Source organism: Pyrus communis, chromosome 6, assembly GCF_041283825.1.
Source record: "Pyrus communis isolate YQ-2024b chromosome 6, ASM4128382v1, whole genome shotgun sequence".
NCBI classification, from domain to species: Eukaryota; Viridiplantae; Streptophyta; class Magnoliopsida; order Rosales; family Rosaceae; genus Pyrus; species Pyrus communis.
Window position 1 is genome coordinate 19,330,042 of NC_142570.1, and position 24,288 is coordinate 19,354,329.

The 24,288-nt window shown below is 37.6% G+C and overlaps 3 protein-coding genes across 9 annotated transcripts; 2 read left to right on the forward strand and 1 right to left on the reverse strand.

The window, feature by feature from the left end:
- Nucleotides 1-2,957: 2,957 nt before the first annotated feature.
- Nucleotides 2,958-6,170, forward strand: LOC137711128 (VAN3-binding protein). 5 transcript variants are annotated; one of them, XM_088695879.1, is made up of 7 exons: nt 2,958-3,353; nt 3,764-4,175; nt 4,339-4,717; nt 4,846-5,025; nt 5,228-5,277; nt 5,361-5,418; nt 5,719-6,170. In XM_088695879.1, exons 2-7 carry the CDS (start codon nt 3,906-3,908, stop codon nt 5,955-5,957), a joined length of 1,176 nt encoding a protein of 391 aa, XP_088552005.1. In that variant the 5' UTR covers nt 2,958-3,353; nt 3,764-3,905; the 3' UTR covers nt 5,958-6,170. The 5 variants fall into 5 exon arrangements, with proteins under 5 accessions (XP_088552005.1, XP_088552006.1, XP_068306436.2 ...); XM_088695880.1 differs by having other exon boundaries at nt 2,958-3,182; XM_068450335.2 differs by having other exon boundaries at nt 2,980-3,170.
- A 775-nt stretch (nt 6,171-6,945) lies between these two features.
- LOC137711159 (formyltetrahydrofolate deformylase) lies at nt 6,946-10,932 on the reverse strand. Of its 2 annotated transcripts, none has more exons than XM_068450367.2 (8): nt 10,666-10,932; nt 10,433-10,545; nt 9,865-10,015; nt 9,681-9,754; nt 9,433-9,592; nt 8,992-9,090; nt 8,801-8,887; nt 6,946-7,336 (listed from the first exon to the last, which is right to left on the reverse strand). In XM_068450367.2, the coding sequence occupies exons 1-8, from the start codon at nt 10,816-10,818 to the stop codon at nt 7,190-7,192; spliced, it is 984 nt and encodes a 327-aa protein (XP_068306468.2). In that variant the 5' UTR covers nt 10,819-10,932; the 3' UTR covers nt 6,946-7,189. The 2 variants fall into 2 exon arrangements, with proteins under 2 accessions (XP_068306468.2, XP_088552009.1); XM_088695883.1 differs by having other exon boundaries at nt 6,946-7,291; nt 10,666-10,926.
- Nucleotides 10,933-21,490: 10,558 nt separating this feature from the next.
- LOC137711557 (uncharacterized) lies at nt 21,491-22,252 on the forward strand. Of its 2 annotated transcripts, none has more exons than XM_068450809.2 (3): nt 21,491-21,640; nt 21,746-21,894; nt 22,036-22,252. In XM_068450809.2, exons 1-3 carry the CDS (start codon nt 21,635-21,637, stop codon nt 22,052-22,054), a joined length of 174 nt encoding a protein of 57 aa, XP_068306910.1. In that variant the 5' UTR covers nt 21,491-21,634; the 3' UTR covers nt 22,055-22,252. The 2 variants fall into 2 exon arrangements, with proteins under 2 accessions (XP_068306910.1, XP_068306909.1); XM_068450808.2 differs by having other exon boundaries at nt 21,505-21,640; nt 21,746-21,898.
- The last annotated feature ends 2,036 nt before the right edge of the window (nt 22,253-24,288 follow it).

Below are 24,288 nucleotides of genomic sequence, written 5' to 3' on the forward strand. Positions count from 1 at the left end.
AATAAAAGATAATTTTATTTTTAATTTCGGATGATAATAAAATATTGGTTGAAAGTATTTGAAAATATATGAAAATATTGAAATGTGGTGTAAGGTGAAAGAACATGGTTAGGTATTTATAGAAAAAATTATTTTTTTTAATATTTTTAATTAAGTTTTATGATTTTTTATAATTTTTATTTTTAATTAATTTTAATTGTAGTTGATATCAGCCTTGCGTAACATGGCCAAGGGACTAGGCTAGTCGATTTTAGCCTAGGTAAGCAACTAGGCTCCCCCAGAGCCCATTGGATTGGGATGAGGTGGAGGAGTTTTGGGGAGAGGGAAGGGATTTTGAAATTGGTACCAAAAGGAATATCCTATATATAAAAATTATAATCTGCTGGACTAACTAGTCAAGCCCGCTAGTCAATTAAGATAGATTTGTTAGTCGATAAACAAAGATTCAATAACCAATTTCAAATACCAAAAGCTATCCTTGTTAGCAAGGCCTCAGTTCGTTCCAATTAATGTGTCAAGTGAGCATAATTGTGAGCACATACTAATTAAATATTCAAGTGATACATGTAGTTGTATATGTATGTGAGATATGTGACACAATATAAATAACTTTGTCAACAAGATGTTTTTAGCCGGAAAAATCCACCTCTGGGCTAAAACGAGGGACTCTCCACTGAGTCCAATCCATTAGTATAATCAAGGTTCTTACAAAGTACCACAAAGCTCAATTCCTAGATCTAGTCTGCAGTGCAGCTTTACCTTTGTGTAACCTTGCCTCACACAAGATGGATTCCTTCAGTCTTCACAAAGTCCTCAGCTCTTCACCTTATGACACCGAAAATGTATTGTCTCCAGTCTTCACATGATAGTAGCTCCTCCTGAACTCTTACCTTGTGGCGACGAGACTAACACACGAACTATGCATATGATGATATGTCAATCATATGCAAATTTGGATTCAAATGTCCAGTCAGTTTCTCCAGTCAAACTATTGAAGGAACTTGATGAGAATCCTAAAAATGTATCAGTTTTAAAGATTTGAAACTAGAAACACTTGACCACAAATTTAATGCAAAACCACAAAACAATGCAACTCTATCATTCAATGATTGAGTGTTTAATGCATGAAAGAAGGTTTTGCAATTAGGGTTTCATAAATGAAGAACAAAGAGGAAGGTGAGGCCTTAATGCCTTTTTCTCTCTTTCTCTCTTTCTCTCTTTCTATCTCTAGGAATATGATATGAAAACCCCAAGGAAGAAGTGAAAATCTAGCTAAAGAATATATGCAAAAGGGATGTTTCATTTCAGCTAGCAAGGACAAGGAACATGTGTCACATTAAAAAACAATCTAGGCAGATCCACAGCAAAAAACTCGTAACCAGCAAAAAGGTGTTAGTCAGTCTATGTGGGCAAGTGTTAATTTGTGTGCCTAGCTTGCTGGAAATCTGTGCGCAAGCTTGACTAGACAATTAAGCTAGTCATAATGAAACAGGAATATAGACATGAAATGCAAATGCATGAACAAACATTTTGAAGAGAGATGCGCCACTTCGTTGAACATTTCTTCCCAGTAGACATAGCCCATAAACAGAGAAAAGCCTAAAGCTAGATTAAGCATGTGGTACAATTACAATGTTGACAAGGAAAGTCAAACCTAAAAGTCTAGACTTCATAGATTTAATCCACTATCCCTTCAGGAATTTGAGAGGGGTGAAAGTGCTGCTATAAGGATCATTGATCTCTTTTTAATCAAAAAATGAAGAAAAGAAATAAAAAGGGGTAAAAATGATCTTAGCTCCATATACTTAGTATTTTTATTCTGCATAAAAAAAAAAAAAAAAAAAAAATTGATCACAGTTCAATTTTTGTAGGTGATTTTTGCTACCCACTCATTAGAGGAAAGACTTAAATGGAAGCGGGTTTATCGGCCTTGTGCATCTTTTTCCAATAATATAATGATATGTATAAAAATTTTAACAAATGACATTTTATATTATTGAATCAGGATGCTACATAGCATTAAATCCATTCCAAGTAAGTTGCACTCACGCCATAGTATTATTTAAATATGAAAAAAGAAGAGAAAAAAAAAAAAACTAAGGACGTGTTAGATTGGCACTATATATAATATTTATATTTCTTCGACTTGTGGAGAAATCCTTACTCCTTAGAGCATCTCTAATAGAAATGAGTATGTTTATAATTGGGTAATGTTAGGGAGACTCAATTTGCAAACTAAATGATGTGTCACCAATAGAAATGAGCATGTTTATCAATGCCTAAGTAATAAACCAATCATCAACTTCCATGTTCTTTAGTTTTCAAAATTTAGTCTACAAATTGAGTTTCCATAGCATTACTCTTTATAATTTGGTTATGTTCATTGAAGATGTTGGACTTAGATTTTTGTTATAACATTTTTCCTAATTGGCATAGGTTAGACTCAAATCTTATATTGAAACCCAAATTTAGATCTCAACTTCGTGGGAGACTTATATACGAGTTTTAAATCTTTGATGCAGTAGATAACCGTATACTCATACTTAGACCAAATATAAGATTTAAGTCCAAATTGTCTGATGCGCTAACATGCTCTTACTAATGTCCTTAATTTGATCTCAACGAAAAATGATAATATCTTACCCACTTATCTTAACTTTCCATGCAACTACTTATCTTAACTTTCCATGCAACCAGTCATTTAATATTCTATATAGCTACAAGACTACCATACAAAGTTCGCATTCTGCCGTTCAGTCAAACAAACACACAACGCGTGGCCCATAGAAGGCAGCACCGCCACAGGGACCATGGCCTCGGAAGAAGAGAACATAAGCCTAAACCCCAAACCGTCCCCACCGTCCCCACCGTCCAGTCAACGTTCGTGCATGGCCATTGGCAATAAGTCATAGAACCACTAAGAGTATTTGTAAACGCATTTAACACATATAAAAATCGAATTAGCTTTGTTTTGTACGTGGGTTAAGAAACCATTCCCCACTTATCCAGGGTTGTGCCTTGTCCCTGTTCTTTAAATTGGAGTTCCCTAGCTTTCAAGTTGGGTGAAACCCTAATTTCATAATTTCATTTCTTTGTTTTTTCATGATTTGATCTGTTTTTTTGTGTAAGGGGAAACCTGAATTCATGGGAGCTCAAAGCACTAGGTTCCTGTATGTGTTCTTGTAATATATTCTATCTCATTCACTCACTCTTTCTGTCCTTGTTTTCTTAACTTTTCGACGCGAAACAACTTTTCACATCCTCACATTATATATAAGGACTCTGTTGGGAAAAAAAGAAGAGAAATGGGTTTTGATTTGTTCTTTGTGTAGAGCTTTCAAGATTGGAAGAAGGTCAGTACAGAAAATCAAATCTCTTTCTCACTAGTGTTTTTATGAAGCCTCCATTTCCAAGCCAATTTTACAAAATCTCCTGTTAGGTTTTTCCTTCTTTTTAAAAATATTTCCCAACAGTCCTTTTCAACCATACGTAATTCTGGCGTTTGGAAGTTTTTCTTTCTGCTTTTAAAAAAAGCAGAAGTTAAAAGCAGTTTCGCTGGTGTGTACACTTCCAAATTCCACCAATACTAAACCCTTACTGTTTGGTCATCAGAAGTAGATTTTTTTAGTGTTGGAGCAGTTCATTTACTGTGGTTTGGTTCAACCAAACCAATTTCTGGGATAATTATACTCATTTTCTTTTAATCATGTCTTAATCTACCGTAGTGTGCGAACTTTTACCTCTGAATTGATCTATATCACAGAACAAGGACAGGCCAAAGCCATCAATTGTGGAGGTTTTGATAGGAGATCACTACCAATGCGCACAAACAAGAAAGGCAATTTCTGAGTAATTAGTCAGAACATTTGGAAAAATCTTTCTGCAGAAAGACATAGAATTAAGAAATGGAAAGTGGTTATTTTTCAGCTTGGAAGAGTAACACCGATTCTATGCATGGCTTGTTGAATGTGGAAGAAGCCGAAGAGCTGAAAATGGCGGCACCATTGCCTGCGATCCCCCAGCCACAAACCCCACAGGAGCCTATGGAGTTCTTGTCCAGATCATGGAGTCTTTCAGCTTCCGAAATTTCAAAGGCTCTTGCTCAAAAGCAAAAACAATTTTCCGTCGAAAAAAGTCCCGAAACATTCCCAGAAGCAACTGTTGTGCCACAGCTAGTAAGCTCAATTTTCCTTAACTCGAAGAAATGTTCATGTCAAGCATTATCCTACTTTGTATTGAACTTTGTTGTGATCATCGTTGTTGTAATTGGCCACATAAATCGTGATTTAATTTCAATTTTGGTTCTGTTTTTTATATTGTTTTGATTCTTTCTTGCAGACAAGCAAGATCATAAAATCTGTCAACAATCGGAGAACGGGGTCTGTCGGAAAATGGTTCCACCATACGGAGTTGAGTAGTAGTGCAGTGAAGAAGAAAGACAAGGAACGGGTCGAAAGGGCGCGAGTGCATTCTGCAGTCTCCATTGCAGGTGTTGCTGCAGCCTTGGCTGCTGTTACTGCAGCAGAGAACTCGAATGGTTCTGGCTCGAAAACCACCATGGCTTTGGCTTTGGCTACAGAGTTGCTGGCATCACATTGCATCGAAATGGCTGAGTTAGCCGGCGCTGATCATGATCGTGTGGCATCTGCTGTCAGATCAGCAGTGGACATCCGGAGTCCCGGTGATCTTATGACTCTTACAGCAGCAGCTGCTACAGGTACTTGCTCACTTCCAAAAAAAAAAAAGGTTGAGCTTTCGAATGGAAAGCCGATGTACCAAGTAATGAACTTCTTGTTTTATGCCATTGATTGTAAATTGATACGAACTTACGAAGTCTTTCTTTAGCTTTGCGAGGAGAATCCGCTTTGAAAACAAGACTACCAAAAGAAGCAAGAAAGAATGCTGCAATTAGTCCCTATGATAAAGGAATGGGTGAAAGTCCTTCGGTTGGTGCTTTTTATAGTAAAGTGGAAGAGCAGCAAGATCCTCCCTGTGTTGGAGAGCTACTGCAACTTACAGGAAAAGGTAACTTATTAAACTCGTCTATATTAACTAAATCAGACTCCAGATGATATAAAAAGTACCGGAAACTCTAATTCTTATGGAAAAAACAGAAATGTATAAGAACTAAATCCTCTTAGCCTTATAAACATGATGTTCTTCACATGAAATCAGTCGAAACTTGAATGTGTCAAATGGACTTACATGTTGCAATGGGTGTATACAGGTGTTTTACAATGGAAGCATGTCTCTGTGTACATCAACAATAAATCTCAGGTACAAAATCGAGTGAAAGGAATAATCTGGAGAATGATTCAGATAGAAAAATGGCATTCCTAATTCGTATGTTATCTTTTCAGGTCGTAGTTAAACTCAAACGTAAGCACGTTGGAGGAGCCTTCTCCAAGAGGAAGAAATGTAATGCTTCTGCACAAATTCTATGTTCTATTTACAGTACTATGGCCTTGTTTGATAGGGAGGTAGAGGACTAGCTTGGATAGGACTATTCACTACCATTCTTGTGGAGACTAGTAGGGATATCTTTTCATCATGAGTAGCCTTCAACTTGGACAAAAATATGGAAGTTCTCATCCATTTCTTCCTTCAAAACGCCTTCAATGTAGTGAATAGTCCTAAGTTAGTCTTTTCTATCAAACGAGGCCTATATGTTATGTCTTCGTTCATATCTGATCTGTATGTTTGTTGTGTTGGTACTAGGTGTTGTTTATGGAGTCTGTGATGAGACTTCTGCCTGGCCATACAAAAAAGAAAGGGGAATTTCAGAGGAGGTCTATTTCGGGCTCAAAACCGGACAGGGTCTACTGGAATTCAAGTGCAAGAACAAGGTCCATAAGCAAAAATGGGTTGATGGGATCAAAAGCCTTGTTCGCCGAGTCAGCTACATTGATGAAGCTGAGCACTCTTTGGGATTTTTAAGTATAAGTAATAGTATGTGATTCACTTCGTCACTTGTACAAGTTACCACAAATAAAACTTTTACTATGCAGTATACTTCTTTTACAAGCAAGAAGGAATATTAGGTTTTGAACAATTCATTGTTCTTATAGGTTACAAGATAGCGAATTTTGTGGTCGGATATGAGTGTTTGTGCATGGTGCCATCAGAAATTGTTCGTTTTCTATATGAAATCCAGAAAGTTTATCTCAAAATTCAGAAGCTTTATTTCATATCATTCAATAAAAGAAACATCGTCTATTATTTCACCTGTGACATCCGCATGAACACTTGGCCTCGACGCAGGTTTTGATATTGCATTCAGTAGGACAGAAGTTGGTGCAATCTGAATCGCTGGCACATTTTGAAGATGAGATTACTCTCTCAGCAGAGTGTTCAGGGCCAAACGGGCACACACAAACGCCAGCAGAACGCTTGCTTGGCAACTCTAAACATTTCTCCTTGCAGTGATCAGCCTTACATTTGTCTCTGCAGTCAGCATCATGGGCACATTTGTATTGCTCGTGGTCAGCTTCTGCTCCTACCATCCTTCTGAATGGGATACCTACGATCCAAAACTTTTGCTTAGATTACTTCACACACAGAGGCTGCTTAGCACTACGGTCTAATGATATTTTTCTTCATTTTTAAGTGAAAGGCCTTAGGTTTGACTTAAGAGAGAGAGAAAGAGAGATTAATTACGTTGGATTCCCTCAATGGTAACAAATAAAATCTCTCTTTTAATAGTGAAAACAAAATCTAACTTTCTGTCCTTATTTAAATAATTTTTTTAGTGAAATGGTTTCCGCATGTATTTTCTCCTGCACACTATTTATTTCTGTTTCTTGATTCTTCTGTGAACGATAAGTCAAATAACTTGAGATGTTATGGTGTAAGAAACAAGTTGTAAGAAAACAACTTCAGATGTTCTGATGTGCTTTCGGCAACTTCTCTGACTTATGAACTGGAAGAAAATTTGTAGAACGACGATGAGTCAAATACGTTGCCACAGCCATAGTATTCCACAAATTTTCTTCCCTGTTATGTATGACGAGTGTTTTTTCATGACAGGTAAAACTGAAAGTACACTCGCTAACGTTCGAAATCTGGTAAACAACAAATTTGCAAGACTTGCAGAAAAATGGCAAACATGTATTGCAACTTTTCATACAAATGATTTTAATGTACAAACAGAGTTCAACCACCTCTTGACAGATCTATGATCTTTTTTCCATCAAAATACAACAGTCTTGTTATCCTCGTAAGGTAATACTCGCAGCTCACAGTATGACTTGATAGCCATCGTTAGGCATTGTTTTTCGAGGTTCTCCGATTTCTGCACAAAAGTCTGCAAGTTATCTCTGTGTGAAACTCTCGCAACCTGCATATTGGATCAGATGTCTTATAACTTTATGAATTGCAACAATTACTCTCATTGAATATCAATGCTTGGTTAATAGATCTAATTGCCAAAGCTCCGCTGAGGGGCATTGCGCACAGATATTATTTACAACATATAATCTAAATGCAAGTCTGTTTCTGAACAATTTGCAATAACTACCTAAGATGATTTGGTGTATGACCAAACCGCTGGTTGAGTCACCATATAACAGAAATCAGCAAGTTTTGTACAAATTCTTCAGAAGCATATACTTTTCGTACTACCTTCAATAACAAAATTTATGCACTAACAATTACTGAATGTAACCCACTACCCCTCCATATTAAATTTATAATCATGGTACCAGAACGGAATATTAATTGGTGGATCGAGCCACGATGATTCAATAGAGCGCTAAAGCTAACCCAAGGCCCTCTGTGCCTGACCATTTGATCATCACTCATAAATGCCAGGGACAAGGATTATCAGGTTCTCCTCCAAAAACAATTTCCCTAGTTAATGAAATGCATCTTGAACTAAGAAATATATTCAAGAAGCTAATAAGGGCGTCTTGACTAATTTCAGCAACTGGGTTCACTGCTAATCCTTACAGTAGATGGTATCCATCCATCACATCACCTGGACAGTGACGGGGCTATGTATTGGCCATGGCTTCACCGGTTTTTAATTTCTTATTCTAAAAAATATGGTACAATATTTGATAACATGGTACAAATTTTGAAATAAGTAAATGAACCCCCCAAGTTTTAAACAAATTTAGAGTGGCCCCCTTATTCTAGTTCTGCCCCTGGACCTAGCGTTTCCCACAGCACAGAAGCACAGTTGTACACCAAACCTGAAGTATACATGGTTTTATCCAAGATAATTTGGCTTCACAGTCTTTCAATTCAAATTGTCTCCAGTACTTGAACACAGTGAGTTCAATTTGGGAAGTCCCTACTACCCTAGCGAATTCTATCTGGAATTATTGATCCAAAATGCGGTCGAACATTCGTAAACGCTGATTATTGAGAGACGAACATTTACCATATCGTTCCCATATTGTAGTGAGATTCTGACAGTAGGCCACTTGAAAGCATTATGACTTGTAATAAGTTAGAACTTAGATATATTTATGTTTAACTAGGACTATGCCACCCAACCATGTCATGGGTGGGTAGCAAAGTCATGGTTTCCACTATGATCTACATTATAAGTAACTTGTTTCAGCTGTTTGATCTCGTCATATTTTCATCCCAACTTGCCTAGAAAAGACCAAAGCTTTCTATGGATCAAGGTAAATGCGTAATACTATCAAAAAACAACAAACATGAGAATAATCAGCAATCAACGCCAAAAGTCAGCTTATACTGTCAGAGACACAAAACCAAAAATACAGCACAAGGATTCCAAAGCCTAAACAAGGGTAAATTTCATAGCAGCAGTAAAGAACATCATATTTACCATCTGTTCAATAATAGGCCCAGCATCAAGTTCTTGCGTCACAAAATGAGTTGTTGCACCAATAAGCTTCACCCCTGCATCAAAAGCCTGCGAACATAATCTAGCAAATTAAACATGTATAGACAGTTAGGATGAAAGTATAGATATACTTTAAAGGGCAACAAACACAGAGAATGACGAGAAGTGCGAACCTGTTTAGATGGTTTTCCACCTTTGAATGACGGCAAAAGGCCATGATGAATGTTAATTATATCCTTTCCATAGCTCTTTAAAAAATCACCGGATAATATCTGCGTAAATAAAAACAATTCTTAAGTTCTTAACTGCTCGTTTAACCCCTTTTGTAACAAATAGTCCACTTTCTCTATTCTTTTGTTTTCTTCCTTAATTTAAAGAGTTTTTGACTCCTGAATATCAAACCAATTAACTGATTCTTTATAACATATAGTAATCGTCGAGTAAAAGCTACAAGGGTTGATGCTTTAGGTTTTGAAAGATTTCAATCTAACTATTTTGACTGTTATAATGAAAGGACAGGAGAAAGCGTGTTCCTCCAGTCATCACTACAAACTTCAAAACAATTTATAAAGTTTGAAATGATAATTGAATGGTGAAAACGTAACCTGATTTACCTGCATGTACCTGGCAAGAACTAAAAAATCAGTGTTTTGAACCAACTCCAGTATCTCCCCTTCTCTTTTGTCATCCATGGTTGTATTTAGATAATGGTAAGGTATACTGTGTCTTTCTAGAAAACGATGCACATGGGTGTTCGGACCTCGATGATGATTACTGAGGAAAAAAAGTGCTACAACCACAGTCAAAGTTCTGAGAACCAAAATTATGAACTAAAACAGTGAAAAACCTCCAAAAAGCTCACCTTATTACACAAGTTATATCTACTGGAAGCCTGCCTTCCTGCCACTGATGTAATAAATCAACCAGGCAATGATCCTGCAGCAGCATAAAGACGGTTTTATAATGCACAACATCATAATCTAAAACAATGTGGGTGTATGACTATCAGTGTGTACACCTATAAGAAACTTTACAAATGGCAACACCTGTTTTGAGACAAGGACACCAATCTTATACTTGGGGTCAAGATTTGGAACCCGGACAACAGATCTCATTGCAGAGTATGTTAACGACAGCTTATGGAAATCCTCATCCATTTCCTTTCTTGGCCATTTAAGAGGATCGAAAATAAATTCGCTGCCAAGTTGCAGAGAGTTAGATTTTTTATCTGTGCAGCTGGTTCTATTAAACTAAAGAATACGTGCAATTTGACATATTGCATCAAACAATAGCAACCTGTGAAACCGACATGCTCCATTGCTCTAAACTGATTTCTGTAAAACAAACTGACCTTGGAGTACTTTAATCTTTATTTCCTTTTAACTAGCAAACCCCATTGATTGAATTACTAGATTTCGTATCATAAAAATATCACACGGTTCCAATAACAATCATATAAAATTCACTTCAAGCTTTGACATTTGTTATCAATCCATCCAAACAAAACCAACCAGAAAAATTCATACTTTTTATAAAAATAAAAAATAAATTTGACTTTGCAAATGAAATCTGAGGAATTTGCAAATGAATCAAGCAGAAATGGCAAAAGGGTACCTTCTGGAATAAAAAACGTGCTTGTTTTCGGGCACGAAGACGCTGGCGCCGAGAATGTTTCCGCCTTTAGAAGCAATGCAATCCGATAGCTTGGCCACAATCCCAACTGCATCCTATTTCCAATAAAACCCATTTTCAATCCCTTATAACCTGTTTGGTTTCCCAGAAAATAGAAAGAGAGAAAATGAAAGCCAGTGCAAATCTGCACGCAGAGAGACAGAGAGAGGACTTACGGGGCAATGAAAGACGTGGATTCCGTAGGAGAGAGGGGGGAGAGAAGATGAAGAGTCGAGGGTCTCCCCTGGGAATCTCAAGGACTTGAAGGGCCTCTTGGCAAATCCGAAAAGCTTGGGGAGGCTTGGAGCTGCCCTTTGGACGAGGTTCATTTTCTATCTCTCTGTCCGTCTGTGCTGCAAATGGTGGCGCGCCTATCCTTTTACCTTCACCACAAACTGAAGCTTAAGTCCGTACTCTGGTGTCGTTTTTGTTTACAGTTGACTACTGAGTACTGCGGTCTAATGATATTTTTTTTTATTTATAAGTAAGAAGTTTTAGACTTCATTCTTGTTAAAGGCGAATTTGAACTACATTATTATGGTTAACCCATTGTGAGGCTTGACTTACTCCATTAGATAATATCGTTTGTTAAAAAAAAAAATTGTTGAATTACTTTAGTGGTTATAGTCTTTCCTTTCAGTCCACTATATTTTAGATTTTTTTTAAAACGTAATGTATTTTTCTCTACTTGTAAATAGGATGTTTAAATTCTACACTCGTGAATAACACATTTAATACCAAAATATAAACAGTTTTCACACCAAAGTGTAAGTATATCATTGTATTAAAACACTAACGGTTTCCATATAGCCTAAACTTAACCAATCCAAACTAATTACGGTTTGATTCTATTCGGACCTATATTACCTTTTTTTTTTTCTTGAAACTAAAACCGCTTGATTTTGCTACTTAGTACTACGGTCTAGTGATACTTCTCTTGACTTGTAAGTGAGAGGTTTTAGGTTTGATTATCGTCAAAGGCAAATTTAAACCACATTATTGCTAATCCATTATAAGACTTAACCTATTTATCCACCCCCTAATATCGTTCGTAAAAAAAAAAAAAAAAACGGTTTGATTTTTATTAGTTTGGTTTGGTTTGGCTGATTTGAAAAGTTGGACCAGTTTAATACTTATCCCTAATATTATGCATTGTGTTTGTTTGGTTACATGCATTGCTTGATTATCCTAATCGTTACTCACTTTTATTCACACTCCCTGCCACTTAAGCAAATACCTTATAGACACATTTAGAGTTATGGAATGATGAGGGTTGGTGCGGTTGATTCCAATCGAGTGATCATATGTTGAGGAGTTGGTTGATTGTTGTTGACATGTTCTTTTAGGGTGCTTTTCGAGACCTTCTAGGGTTTTGGACGTTGTTAGGGTATGTTTACTTAACAAAATCGGAAAAAAAAAATGAAGAAATTGGGAAATTTTTTATCTTTTTTTTTGTTTTTTTTGGACAAACGACATTATCTACACTAAGTGGAAGGAGAGTGGGCTTATTACAACTGAAGAGGAATACCACTAGACTGTAATACTAATAGAAAATTACGGCTTAATTTTCATGTATTGCATAATTTGGTATATAAGTACATAGAAATATCCGTCCTAATAAAAGACTCTAATATTTACGTTCCTATTTCCCTAAAGATTACTCACGCCAATACTCCTCCTCAAGTTAGAGCATAGATGTCACATGTGCCCAACTTGATAAGTGAGTCACCAAAAATCTTACTACACATAGCATGAGTGAGAATATCTGCAAGTTGTTCTTCCGAGTTCACAAATGGTATTGACATAATCTTCTTCTCCAGCTTTTCCTTAATGAAGTGTTGATCAACCTCCACATGCTTTGTTCTGCCATGCTGTACCGGATTCTTTGTGATCTCTGTTGCCGACTTATTGTCACAATACAAATTCATTGCCTCTTTTTGTTTGAAACCAAGACCCCAATGCAACTTACGCAACCAAAGGACTTCACACACTCCATGTGCCATGCCTCTAAACTCAGCCTCCGCAAAAGACCTAGACACCACCTTTTGTTTCTTACTCCTCCAAGTAACTAAATTTCCTCCAACGAACGTAAAGTATGCAGATGTAGAATGTCTATCAGTCACATCACCTGCTCAATCAACATCAGTAAATCCCTCAATTTTTTGATGACCGTGATTCTTAAACAAAATTCTCTTCCTCGGAGCAGACTTTAAATATGCTAAAATTCAGATAACCACAACCATATGATCTACACTTGGTGAATGCATAAATTGACTCCCCACACTCACTGCATAGGTTATATATGGACGAGTGTGAGCTAAATAAATTAGTCTTCCTACTAATCTCTAATATCTGCCTTTATTCACTGATTCTTGATCCAGATAAATTCCAAGTGATGTTTCTCCACAATAGGAGTATCTATAGGATTACACCCAAGCATACCTATTTCCTTTAACAAATCTAGAACATATTCTCGTTCAGACAAGAAAATATCTTTGGACAAACGAGCAACCTCGACTCCAAGAAAATATTTTAAATCACCCAAAATTTTCATCTCAAACTCGATAGCAAGGTTTTTTTCCAGTTTGACACTCTTATCTGAATCATCACCTGTTATTATCATATCATCCACATAAATAATTATGGTTGTTACTTTACCGTTTCTCCATTTCACAAATAGTGTATGATCAAAATGACTTTGAGAATACCCATTCTTTCTCATGGCCTGAGTGAATCTTCCAAACCATGCACGAGGTGATTGCTTAAGTCCATAAAGCGACTTTCGTAATCGGCACACTCCAGTTTTCCCCCCAACATCATACCCCGGAGGAAAATCCATATACACTTCCTCCTCTAGATGTCCATGAAGAAAATCACTTTTTTTACATCAAACTGTTTTAATGGCCAATCCATATTTGCAACTAATGAGATAAGAACTTGTATCGTATTCATCTTGGCCACCGGAGAAAAAGTTTCAACACCATACGTTTGAGTATATCCTTTTGCTACCAACCTTGTTTTGTACCTATCCAGTGATCCGTCAGCCTTGTATTTAACCATATAAACCCATCGACACCCAACTGGTTTTTTTCCCTTTGACAGCTCTACTACTTCCTATGTATTATTTTTCTATCTCTTCATCCATTGCTTTAGCCCATTTTTTATTCTTCAAAGCATCCTTCACTCGAGTTGGCATTTGAATTGCCTCCACATTGTTCACCTAAGCTTGACGTTCGGGTGAAAGATTTATACATGACACATAATTGGCTATTGGATACTTCAATTTTCCTTTCGAAGAAAACCTGTCAGAAGGTACACCACGATTTTGCCTTGGTGGCAACTTATATGTACTTATAACATTATTAGTTACATGAGCATCAATAGTACTTACCTCAAGGATATTCAGAGAATAAGTATTAGACGACGACACTATTGAGCTAGAGAGAGAGGGGAAAGCAAGCTCCCGCAAGAGTCTCGGTAGTACTAGTATTAGGTTCGGCAACAACCTGCTGTGGAGTTGTTTCTTCTTTGGTAGAAGCTGGCTGAATGCCAGCACGTTCTTCATTGATAGACAACTATTGAACTCCTACAGCAATCTCAGCATGAATGACCGAGGCTCTGCTGCACCAGTTTGCACAGGGTTTGTCACAGTTTACTCCCCTTGAAGCAATTTTCACATCATCCTGGGCATCCAACCACCTAAAATCACCATCAAGAACACAAATACTAGCATTCTTCCCCTTGTGATCTGAAGGTGATGATACCGTAGCACAAAAATATTTTGATTCAGAAAATGTAACATCCATTGTCACATACATGTGTCGGGTTTTAGGGTGGTAGCAAATATAACCTTTTTGTTGGGATGCAAATCCAATGAAGACACACCGAAGAGCACATGGATCCAATTTACTACGACAAATCTTGTGAATATGAACATACACTACACATCCAAACACATGAGGAGTTAAGGTATTGGTGGATACTATGGGAACATGTTCTGTCAATACTTGAAGAGGTGTACGGAAGTCTACAACTCGAGATAGCATACTGTTAATCACATACACAACATAGGTAACAGCTTTAAGCCAAAAATGTTCAGGCACAAACGCACAAATAAGCAAGGTACGAGCAATTTCCAAAATATGACGATTCTTTCTCTCAACAAACCCATTTTGTTGTAGAGTATGCAGACAAGTAGTTTGATGAATAATTCCATGATCTTGTAGAAACTGGGATAACTCAGAATTTATGTACTCTCCACCATTGTTAGAACGCAAAACTTTAATATCAGAGGAATACTGAGTTTTAATCATCTAATGAAACAGACGAAACACATCTAATGAAACAGAGGAATACTCACTTTTATTTTTCAACACATACAACCACGTTATACTAGTGCAATCATCCACGAAAGTAACAAACCACTTGATTCTCGAAGTAGTACTAACAAGGGAATGCCCCCACACACCAGAGTGTACTAGCTCAAATGGAGAAGAGTTTCTATTCATACTTGGAGGGAATGAAGCACGATGACTTTTGGCTAAAATACATGTTTCACATTTCAATTATGAGTCTTCAATATCACTGAACAAATCAGGTAATATATGTTTCAAATAACCAAATGATGCATGCCCCAAACGACGATGCAATAACACTACCTTATATAGATTACTATTATGCGACGCAAGAACCAAATTAGCTTTTCCAGGAACCACATCATCCACATAATATAGTCCTTCTCTCTTAGTGTCACACTCAATGATTTCCTTTGTCTAAATATGCTGAAGCAAGCAAAATGAAAGATACATTAATACAACACAATCCAATTGTTCAGTGACTTGGGGTACAGACAAAAAGTGATGGGACAATGATGGAACTAATAAACAATTATGTAAGGGAAGAGTGTAAGAGACACTGTTCCCGTTCCAACAATAGCAACAGTGAAACCATTAGCAGTTGCCACACACTTTCTATGATGATCTTTCATGGACTAAAACAAAGTTCTATCATATGTCATATGATCTGTTGCATTGGAATCTAAAATCCAACCTGTATTGGTCATTGTAATAACAACTGCACAACAATCATTACACATTGCACATCATTGACAAAACAACAAGTACGCATAATACCGATACATAACAAACTACGCAATAGTAGACAACCACATGGCATAATGCTGCAATTCCAGTAGTAGACACACTGATCCATGGACATAAATAACTAGCATAAACTGTAGCCCACGGTACAAGAGAACAATTCACACGTTGCAAGCAGCCACGAATCTTTTTTTTTTTTTTTTCCAAAAATTTTGCTGAACTTGTAGACAAAATCTGCACACTAATACACAGAACAACTGGTACACGGAATAACTGGTACATGGATAATGTTGCAAATAGAAGGATGAAATACTAGTACTTTACACGCACAGGAACAAAGGCACGATACTGGACAACAAGCCAACCGCAAACGACAATTTTGATTACTGCCGCACTACAAACAGTAGTAAAGCACGGTAGACAACCCTTTTACATAGGCTGAACTTGAAGTTACCGCAGCGGAATACAAATACTATTGCCTAAGCCAAATTGTATACTACCCGCGTGATTAAGTAAAAAAGGTACATTGACAATGGGTGCAAAGCAATCGTATACTAACAATTGCACAACAATTGTACACTGCAACCCACGAGCGCAACAATACCATTGAACGAAACCAAGCTCTTGATGCCAAATAGAAATTTATGGCTTACTTTTCGTGTATTGCATAATTTGGTATATAAGTACATACACTCCTTGTTCTCCAAGGAAACAAAAAAGGACACAAAGAAATATCCTTCCTAATAAAGGACTCTAATATTTACACAATATTTACATTCCTATTTCCCTAAAGATTACTCACGCCAATAGTACTAAGTGATAAGAAATCAGAGAATTTAGATATTTGATTACCGATTTTAAGGGGAAACTTACGCTTTTTTTATTTCATATGCGTAAGTAAATATGGGGAAAAAAAAATAAAGAGTGCAATGATTCTCATACTCATATTTTAGTAAACACAGAAAACTCAAGAATAAAAATGATTCAAATTCCTATTCTTGCAAGTAAGCATGTTGTTAGCGTGAAAATCTTTTGGGTGTTTGAAGGATGTTGAGCGGCAAGGCCTTCATTAATTAAATTGTTGAATAAAAATTCAATGGGTGTTGTGGCTTATTTTACCTAACAGGGGAGAGAGGGGGCGCACGGTACAGAGAGAGAGAGAGTAAGGAGAAAGATGTGTTTGTAGGGTTGTGTAGATGATGTATTATTCCCCCTACACCGTGCCTTTATTTATAGTAATAAGGGAGGGAAGAATCCTTCTCCTCCTAGGATTACAAGTCCTAATAGGGAAGAACAACTAGTAGCAAAAGCCCTAAGGGAAAAATACTCCTAATCGTAGGAAAAAGAGTACATTAAGATCAAGCAAGTATACTTCAGGATACTCCCCATGAGTTTGACATAATTCCAAAGAGAACTAACAATGTTATAACTCAGAAAGTTTATGCATACCTATTCCTTGAACAAGCTTCTGAAACGTCGCATTCAGTAGTGATTAAGTGAAGAGATAGACCAGATTATGTTGTGAACGGATTTGTGTAACTTTAATCTTCTAATGTTGTTGCTATTGATGTGAGAAGAAGAACTTCAGCGCAATGTGCTTGGTGTTGTCTCATTTGATGTAACCCTTTTTGAGCTGTTCGATGCATGATGCGTTATCTTCATAGATCGTCGTCGGGACATCAACGACAAGGTAAAGATCGCAGGAGCTTCGAATATAGCCCATAATTGCTCTCCGTTAGAAGAATTCTCGAGTTGCTTCGTGTAAGGCGAGAATTTCAGCATGGTTAGACGAAGTGGTAACTAAGGTCTGTTTAGTTAACTTCCAAGAGATTGTGGTGCTTCCAATGGTAAAGACATAACCCATTTGAGAGCGCACCTTGTGCAGAACAGATAAGTATCTTGCGTTGATATAAACCAACAAGGTGAGAATCGACTTGAGATAAGGGGGTGCGACATCACTTGAGGATCTGTAAGGATAGGAGAGGCCTAGATCCCTAATACCTTTAAGGTAACGGAAGATGTCTTTAACATCGGTCCAGTGTCTGGGTGTTACTGTATCTTGCCAAAAGATTAACAGCGAAGGAGATGTCAGGTTTAGTGCATTGAGCTAAGTACAACAAAATGCCTATCACATTTAGATAAGGAACTTAGGGCTCCAAAATCTCTTCATCATCATTCTTTGGATAGAAGGGATCTCGTTTTGCATCTAGTGATCGAACGACCATAGGAGTACCCAAAGGCTTTACTTTATCTTTGTTAAAGCGGCGCAACACCTTCTGGGTGTAGTTCAATTGATGTACTAAGATTCCATCCTAACGATGCTCTATCTCGAGACCGAGACAGTATCGAGTCTTTCCTAGATCTTTCATCTTAAATTCCAACTTCAATTGCGTGGCATTTCTTGCGAGTTACTTAAAAGTTCCGATGAGGTTCATGTCGTCGATATAAACTGCTACAGTCATAAAATTGGAATGTGACTTCTTAATGAACACGTTAGGGCATAGTTCGTTGTTCACTTATCCCTGACTAGTCAAATACTCACTCAGACGGTTATACCATATTCTTCTAGATTGCTTCAAACCATATAGTGAACGCCTCAGCCGAATTGAGAGTGCGTTATGAGGTTATGGAAATATTTGATCCAGTCAATGTAAGTCTTTCGAGAACTTTCATAAAAATTTCCGTATCAAGATCCCTATAGAGATATGCAGTTACTACGTCAATGTCTAAAAATCAGCTAAAAGTAGTTCATGACTAAGATTCTAATCTTTCATAGGGGTAATAGCCTCTTGAAAGTCAGAAACCTACATTTTGGTATTCTTCGGTTCATCCACTTGCATAAAGTTTAATTCAAACTTTTTATGACAAGAATGATATTCAGCTACAACCTTCTAGGGAGTACGACAAACACGGGATACACATTCATGGTGTCTACTGCTTTGCCTTTATTCTTGAAGTTTGGGGTTTTAGGAGCAAGGTTAGGGTGCTTTTGGGCTTGATTTCCTCCCTTAGATGGGTCTTGGATCTATTAACCTTGATGGGGTGGCTTCTGGCCGCCCCTACCACTCCTATGTTGGTGTTTTGGGTGTTCGTTTGTGCTATAATGTGCTTCAGGCACAACAGTCACCTCAGTAAGTCGAGCTTGATGATTTTCCATCAACAACTAATTCTGCTTTTCCGCGAGAAGTAAAACAGAGATCAAATCTGAAAACTTAGTGAACTTTTGAGCCCTATATGGTTGCAGGACAATATTGGAAACAGAGAAGGTCGAATATGTATTATCCAGGAGATCCTCTTCGGTCAAGTTCTCATTATAGAACTTGAAGTGATCGGATTCGACAAACTTTAGAATTTTATTCATTCATAGACTTAAAGTCTTGGAAGCGCAGATGTTGCTAGTCATGTCTTGCTTTATATAAGAAAATATACTTTTGGTGATCGAAGCGATCAGCCAAAGCGACCCAAAGCGCTCATGAATCTTCCTGAGAAAGGTACTTGGTTTATAATGCATCATGAATGTTTCGGATAAAGATCGTGGCAGTGGCTTTCTTAGTTTTGCCAACCGGGTTGTTTGTCCCATCTTCAATGGTAGGACGCAAATTCGTTGCGGTGAAGTGGAGCATCACATTTTGGACCCACTTGAGGTATTTTTTTTTTTTTTGGAGATCTCTAAAGCGGTGAAGTTGAGTTTGTTCAAATTCGACATGTCCCTATCACAAAATTAATGGACATGAATATGGTTAGTGTAATGGAGAAAAAATCAATTCATTCACATAGGAGTAGAACATTCAGGTTCTAATAGACATTTATTGGTTTAAATTTACATGAAAAAACTTGGAGTTTTCACGGGTGATGTTTTTAAGGAAAACTTCAGGTTTTCAAACAAGGCATGCTTCTAGAAACTTCGGGTTTTGAAAGAATTATGAACTTCAGATTCATATGTTCCTGCAGACAAACACAAATATATGTACATAAATATGCAACAAGAAAATATGCAAATAGATCTTCAGGTCTCGATTTATAATTGAATTAATTATTTGGACTTCGGGCCAATATTAAAGTGTGGGTGAAAAATTATAAAACCCAAAAGTGCCTGCAAAAATAGGCAATTAAACTCGGGGCCTAAAAAATAATGGGTCAAAGCCCACGGGTAGGCTGAGCAGACTGAGAGAGTGCGGTCCAGGCCCAAAAACATGGGCTGGGTTCATATGGGTAACATGCCTAAGAAAAAAGGCCCAAAAAGAGCTCTCATCTGGTGCGCCAAGAAGCAGGCTAGGGCTACAAGCTCTATCTGGAAGTATGCTTTGGTGCTTCATAGTGTACGCGTACCAGGGGTACGCAATCCTATGTGTTGTGGCACAAGGGAACATCACAACCTTGGGGGGTTGTGATAAGGTGTGTCACGATGCAGGTGCATCGACTTACCATTTACGGGCTGGGATCTGGTGTGGTTCTGTGAACAAGGACACCATAGCCCGATGTGCTGGTGTTAAATGAACTGAATATGGGCTGTAATATGCAAGCCCAAAACCAATAATTGGTTTTAGCTTTGGGCTAAGAGGAACCAAGCCCTAATTGGGTTTAGGTTTGAACCAAAAACACCCTAGCCATAGCTAGGTGTGCTCATTGGGGAAGAAGATTGGAGCCACCGCTTCAGACGACCGTGTTTTTGGACAAAAAAATCTCGAGGCGAGTTTGTGAATCAACGGGGACCGCGAATATGAACGGAGGAAGGGAAATCTTAATGTTTCAACTAAAAACCCTAGATATTCAAATTGGAATTTCGAAAAAAATCCGATGAGATTCGAAGGAATCTTTGGAAAAGCTCGCGGAGACGTTCGTTAGGACATTGAGACGATGACCTAATGTCAAGGTTGGGTTGCAGTCCTTCTTGCAATGGTAGAGACGCCATTGGAGGCATCAAATTTTGTTGGGTTTCAAACCAGGAGCCTATGGCTCCGGCATGTGGTCTTGTGGCTCGGCGTAGCTACATAGGCTACAAGTTGGTGTTGGTGGCTCGACATGACGTGGCTGGAAGCCAACGGCTCGCGGCATGGTGGTGACAAGATAGGTTTCTTGAAAAACCCTAATTTTAATTTTTTTTCAAATTTCTATTCAATGCATATTCAACTTATAATTCAATGCATGAACATATATTTGATGCAATTCATGGCAATATCAATTCACATAATTCAACAATTATGGATATAATGCATACACAATTTATGTAGAATCTAAAATTTGAAAAACGTAAAGTTGGGTCATGCATTATGGTGAATGTTCATGCTATTAGGGCTGCAAAAATATCGAGATAAAAACTGTTGTTTTGGAAGAACCTGATTGCTTGACGACATTGATGAATTGGTTTGATGCAAAAAACTTCCACGTCAGATTCCTAAGTGCAGCGGTATGAGCGAGCTAATAACGTCTTGTGGCTTATTTTATATAGACAGGGGAGAGAGGGGGCGCACAACATAGAAGGAGTAGGGAGAGAGATGTGTTTGTAGGGTTGTGTAGAGGATGTGTTATTCTCCCTCCGCAATGCCTTTATTTATAGTAATAAGGGAGGGAAGAATCCTTCTCCTCCAAGGAATACAAGTTGTAATAGGGAAAAATAACTAGTATCAAATATAATCTAGGATTTACACAATCACATTTAAATACAATATTTATAACAATGAAAAAAAATTCAGATATATATAAGATCCTAAACATACTTTGATTCGATGGACGAAAATTGAAAAATGTGCGTAAAAAGTAAAAAGAAATGTGTGGACTGTGCACGAAATTAACTAACTTGGGCTGTTATTGGGCTGTGCCTTGGCGCCACTTAACATAGGCCCATCCAACGCTCCCAGAAGTGCAGAAAACAACATTACGAAGTAGCGGCTCGAGTTAACGACTTTGTGAGGAGCCATTGATTCCCGACTCAAGGGCTCAACGCCGATCCTCTTCCTCCCTCCATCGTCAAACTGAACGATCCTCCGCCGCCTCCTCTGTCACCTCCGGACGGCCTCTCGTTCTCTCAACCTTCAGAGCCCCAACAATGCCTGTAAGTCTCTCTCTCTCTCTCTCTCTCTGTGATCATGGATCTAGATCTGTATCTCTTTGTTTATGAAAATTGTGAATCATGGAGGCTTAATCTTGTGCGGTGCAGTTAAGGAGATTGATAGAGGTGGAACCGCCGAGCCCGCTGAGATACATAATCGGAGCGGCGATCATGATGATCGGAGTGGTCTTACCCGTCGGTTACATGATGTTCCGTAACAAGCGCGTCCCTACTTCTTCTTCGTACTCCAAACAGACGTAGGTGTGCCTTTTTAAAATTTTTCGTTTTCATCATTTCCCACCCCTTTAATTTCCCATAGTGGTCAAATTGCCCCAGTAAGTTTTAAGTTTAGGAATTGTTCTGAATCTGATTTGGGAATTTTTCTCTTGGTATTTCAGAAACAAAGTTTTGATATAGAGACAGAGAGAGAGATTAGAGAGATTACAAGGATTTCGGATTTGATTTTTCGTGTTCAGAAGTTGAAAAGCTGCGAGGCACTGATGGATCCGTCACCGTCATTTACAAATGTAAATTCTTTCAAACTTCAAATCTGTTATATGGATTACTTAAGCGAAATTCTGTACAATGAATGATATATGCATGTGATTTGATATAGTCTTGTACCTCTTGGTTTCGTTATTCAACTGGAATTGATGCTTGTTAATTATAATATATTTTACCTCTTTTTTTTTTGTTTTATCTTTTTTGGGGTGGAATAATTTTGCCCATTTTCTTGATTCCTTTAAGCATTTAGCTATTTCCGTAAGGTTGTATCGAAAACTTCTCGGTTATGTAGCGTGATTTGTGAGGAAAGATAGGAAGATTGATTATCTAATGAGGAAAATACATTTTGCTTTAGGTAGAGGCTGGATGGAGCGATAAACAGTCGCTTGTAGATGACCCCGATATGTTGGGATGAATCTAGTTGAGTTGAGTGTAAAGATAGTGAATGTGCTTACCCACTATTAGTTTCACCAATACACTTGCCTGTGGTAATGTCCTCCGGTTTCGGTTTGATTGACTGGTGGACTGATTGATTATCCTGTATGTTCTAGTACCTAGTTATGTTGACTTATCCAGAAGAAATTTTCAGTGGTAGTGGCATTCAGCAATTCTAGTCTAGTTTTCGGTTCACTTTCATGTTATTCGTTTTGGTCTGACTGGTCAAAGCGTTTCGAACAAGTTGAATTGATGTGTAGCGTGATTTGTGAGGAAAGATAGGAAGATTGATGATCTAATGAAGAAAATACATTTTGCTTTAGGCAAAGGCTGGATAGAGAGATAAATAGTCGCTTGTAGATGACCCCGATATGTTGGGATCAATCTAGTTGAGTGTAAAGATAGTGAATGTGCTTACCCACTATTAGTTTCACCAATACGCTTGCTTGTGGTAATGTCCTCTGGTTTCGGTTTGATTTACTGGTGGACTGATTGAGTATCCTATATGTTCTAGTACCTAGTTATGTTGACTTATCCAGATGGAATTTTCGGTGTAAGGGGCATTTGGCAATTCTAGTCTAGTTTTTGGTTTGCTTTCATGTTCTTGGTTTTGGTCTCACTGGGCGCAGCGTTCATTCGTACAAGTTGAATTGTCCTTGTGCAAAGATGCATATTATGGTGTTTACGGTTTTGAAGTTGTCTATTTCTGTGATGATGTTATTCTTTTTTGCTGTAAGTCGTGTGCTAATATGAATTGATAGTTTACTTAGTCGTAGTTAATCCAAATTATGAGGTGTTAGTATTTATGAACTTGAAGGTTTAAATCCGTTAACATGCGTGAGCTATGCAATTAAAGAAAGTTCTCTCTTCAATGGCAAACATACTAAAGTATGTGCTGTTCTTTGAATCCTGTTTAGAGTCTATATTACAGAGTTGTCTGCATGCATACACAGCTAGCATCTACTCTGAAAACTAGCTACTAATTGAATTCCAACGTGAGAAAATATAATCTTAATCAACCAATATGGTTCATTGATACATTCTGACCCGGATATTCAGTGAACATTGAACTTGATGTGTGCTGACCATCATCCGAAGAGGTGACGAAGCCATGATGTGCATGGAGTCATAACTAAAATTTTCAATTGAGAAAAGTGAGATAAGCCCAAAATAAACACCTGCAAGTTACCACATTTTTCAACACAACCCCGAAGGGCCATACTTGATAGGTCTTCGACCGTCTATTACATACACGATAATATGTTAAGAGCACGGTTGACTAATACCAATTCTACAGGTAAAACTGAGTAGATATCCTACTCGGTAAGAATATGCCAGAGCCTATGAAGGTGTGTCGACGTCGAATATGCTAATAACAATTGCTACTTATTCCAGTTGTTTAAGCGTTATTAGCATACAATCTCATACACTAGCCATAACTAGTGTAAGTTGAAATATAACTATGTAGTTACTGATTTATCTAGAAGTAATGACAAGTTGAGAGCATATAATCATACACTGGAAGCTGACAAGCTAAATATATAGCATACACGTGTAAGTTGGATGTCATGTCCGTAGTATGGATAAGCTGAATATATATCACAGTGTAAGTTGGATGTCATGTCCCCGTATGGACAAACTGAATATATATAATGCACGTGTAAGTTGGATGTCATGACCTTATTATGGACAAGCTGGATATATAATACACG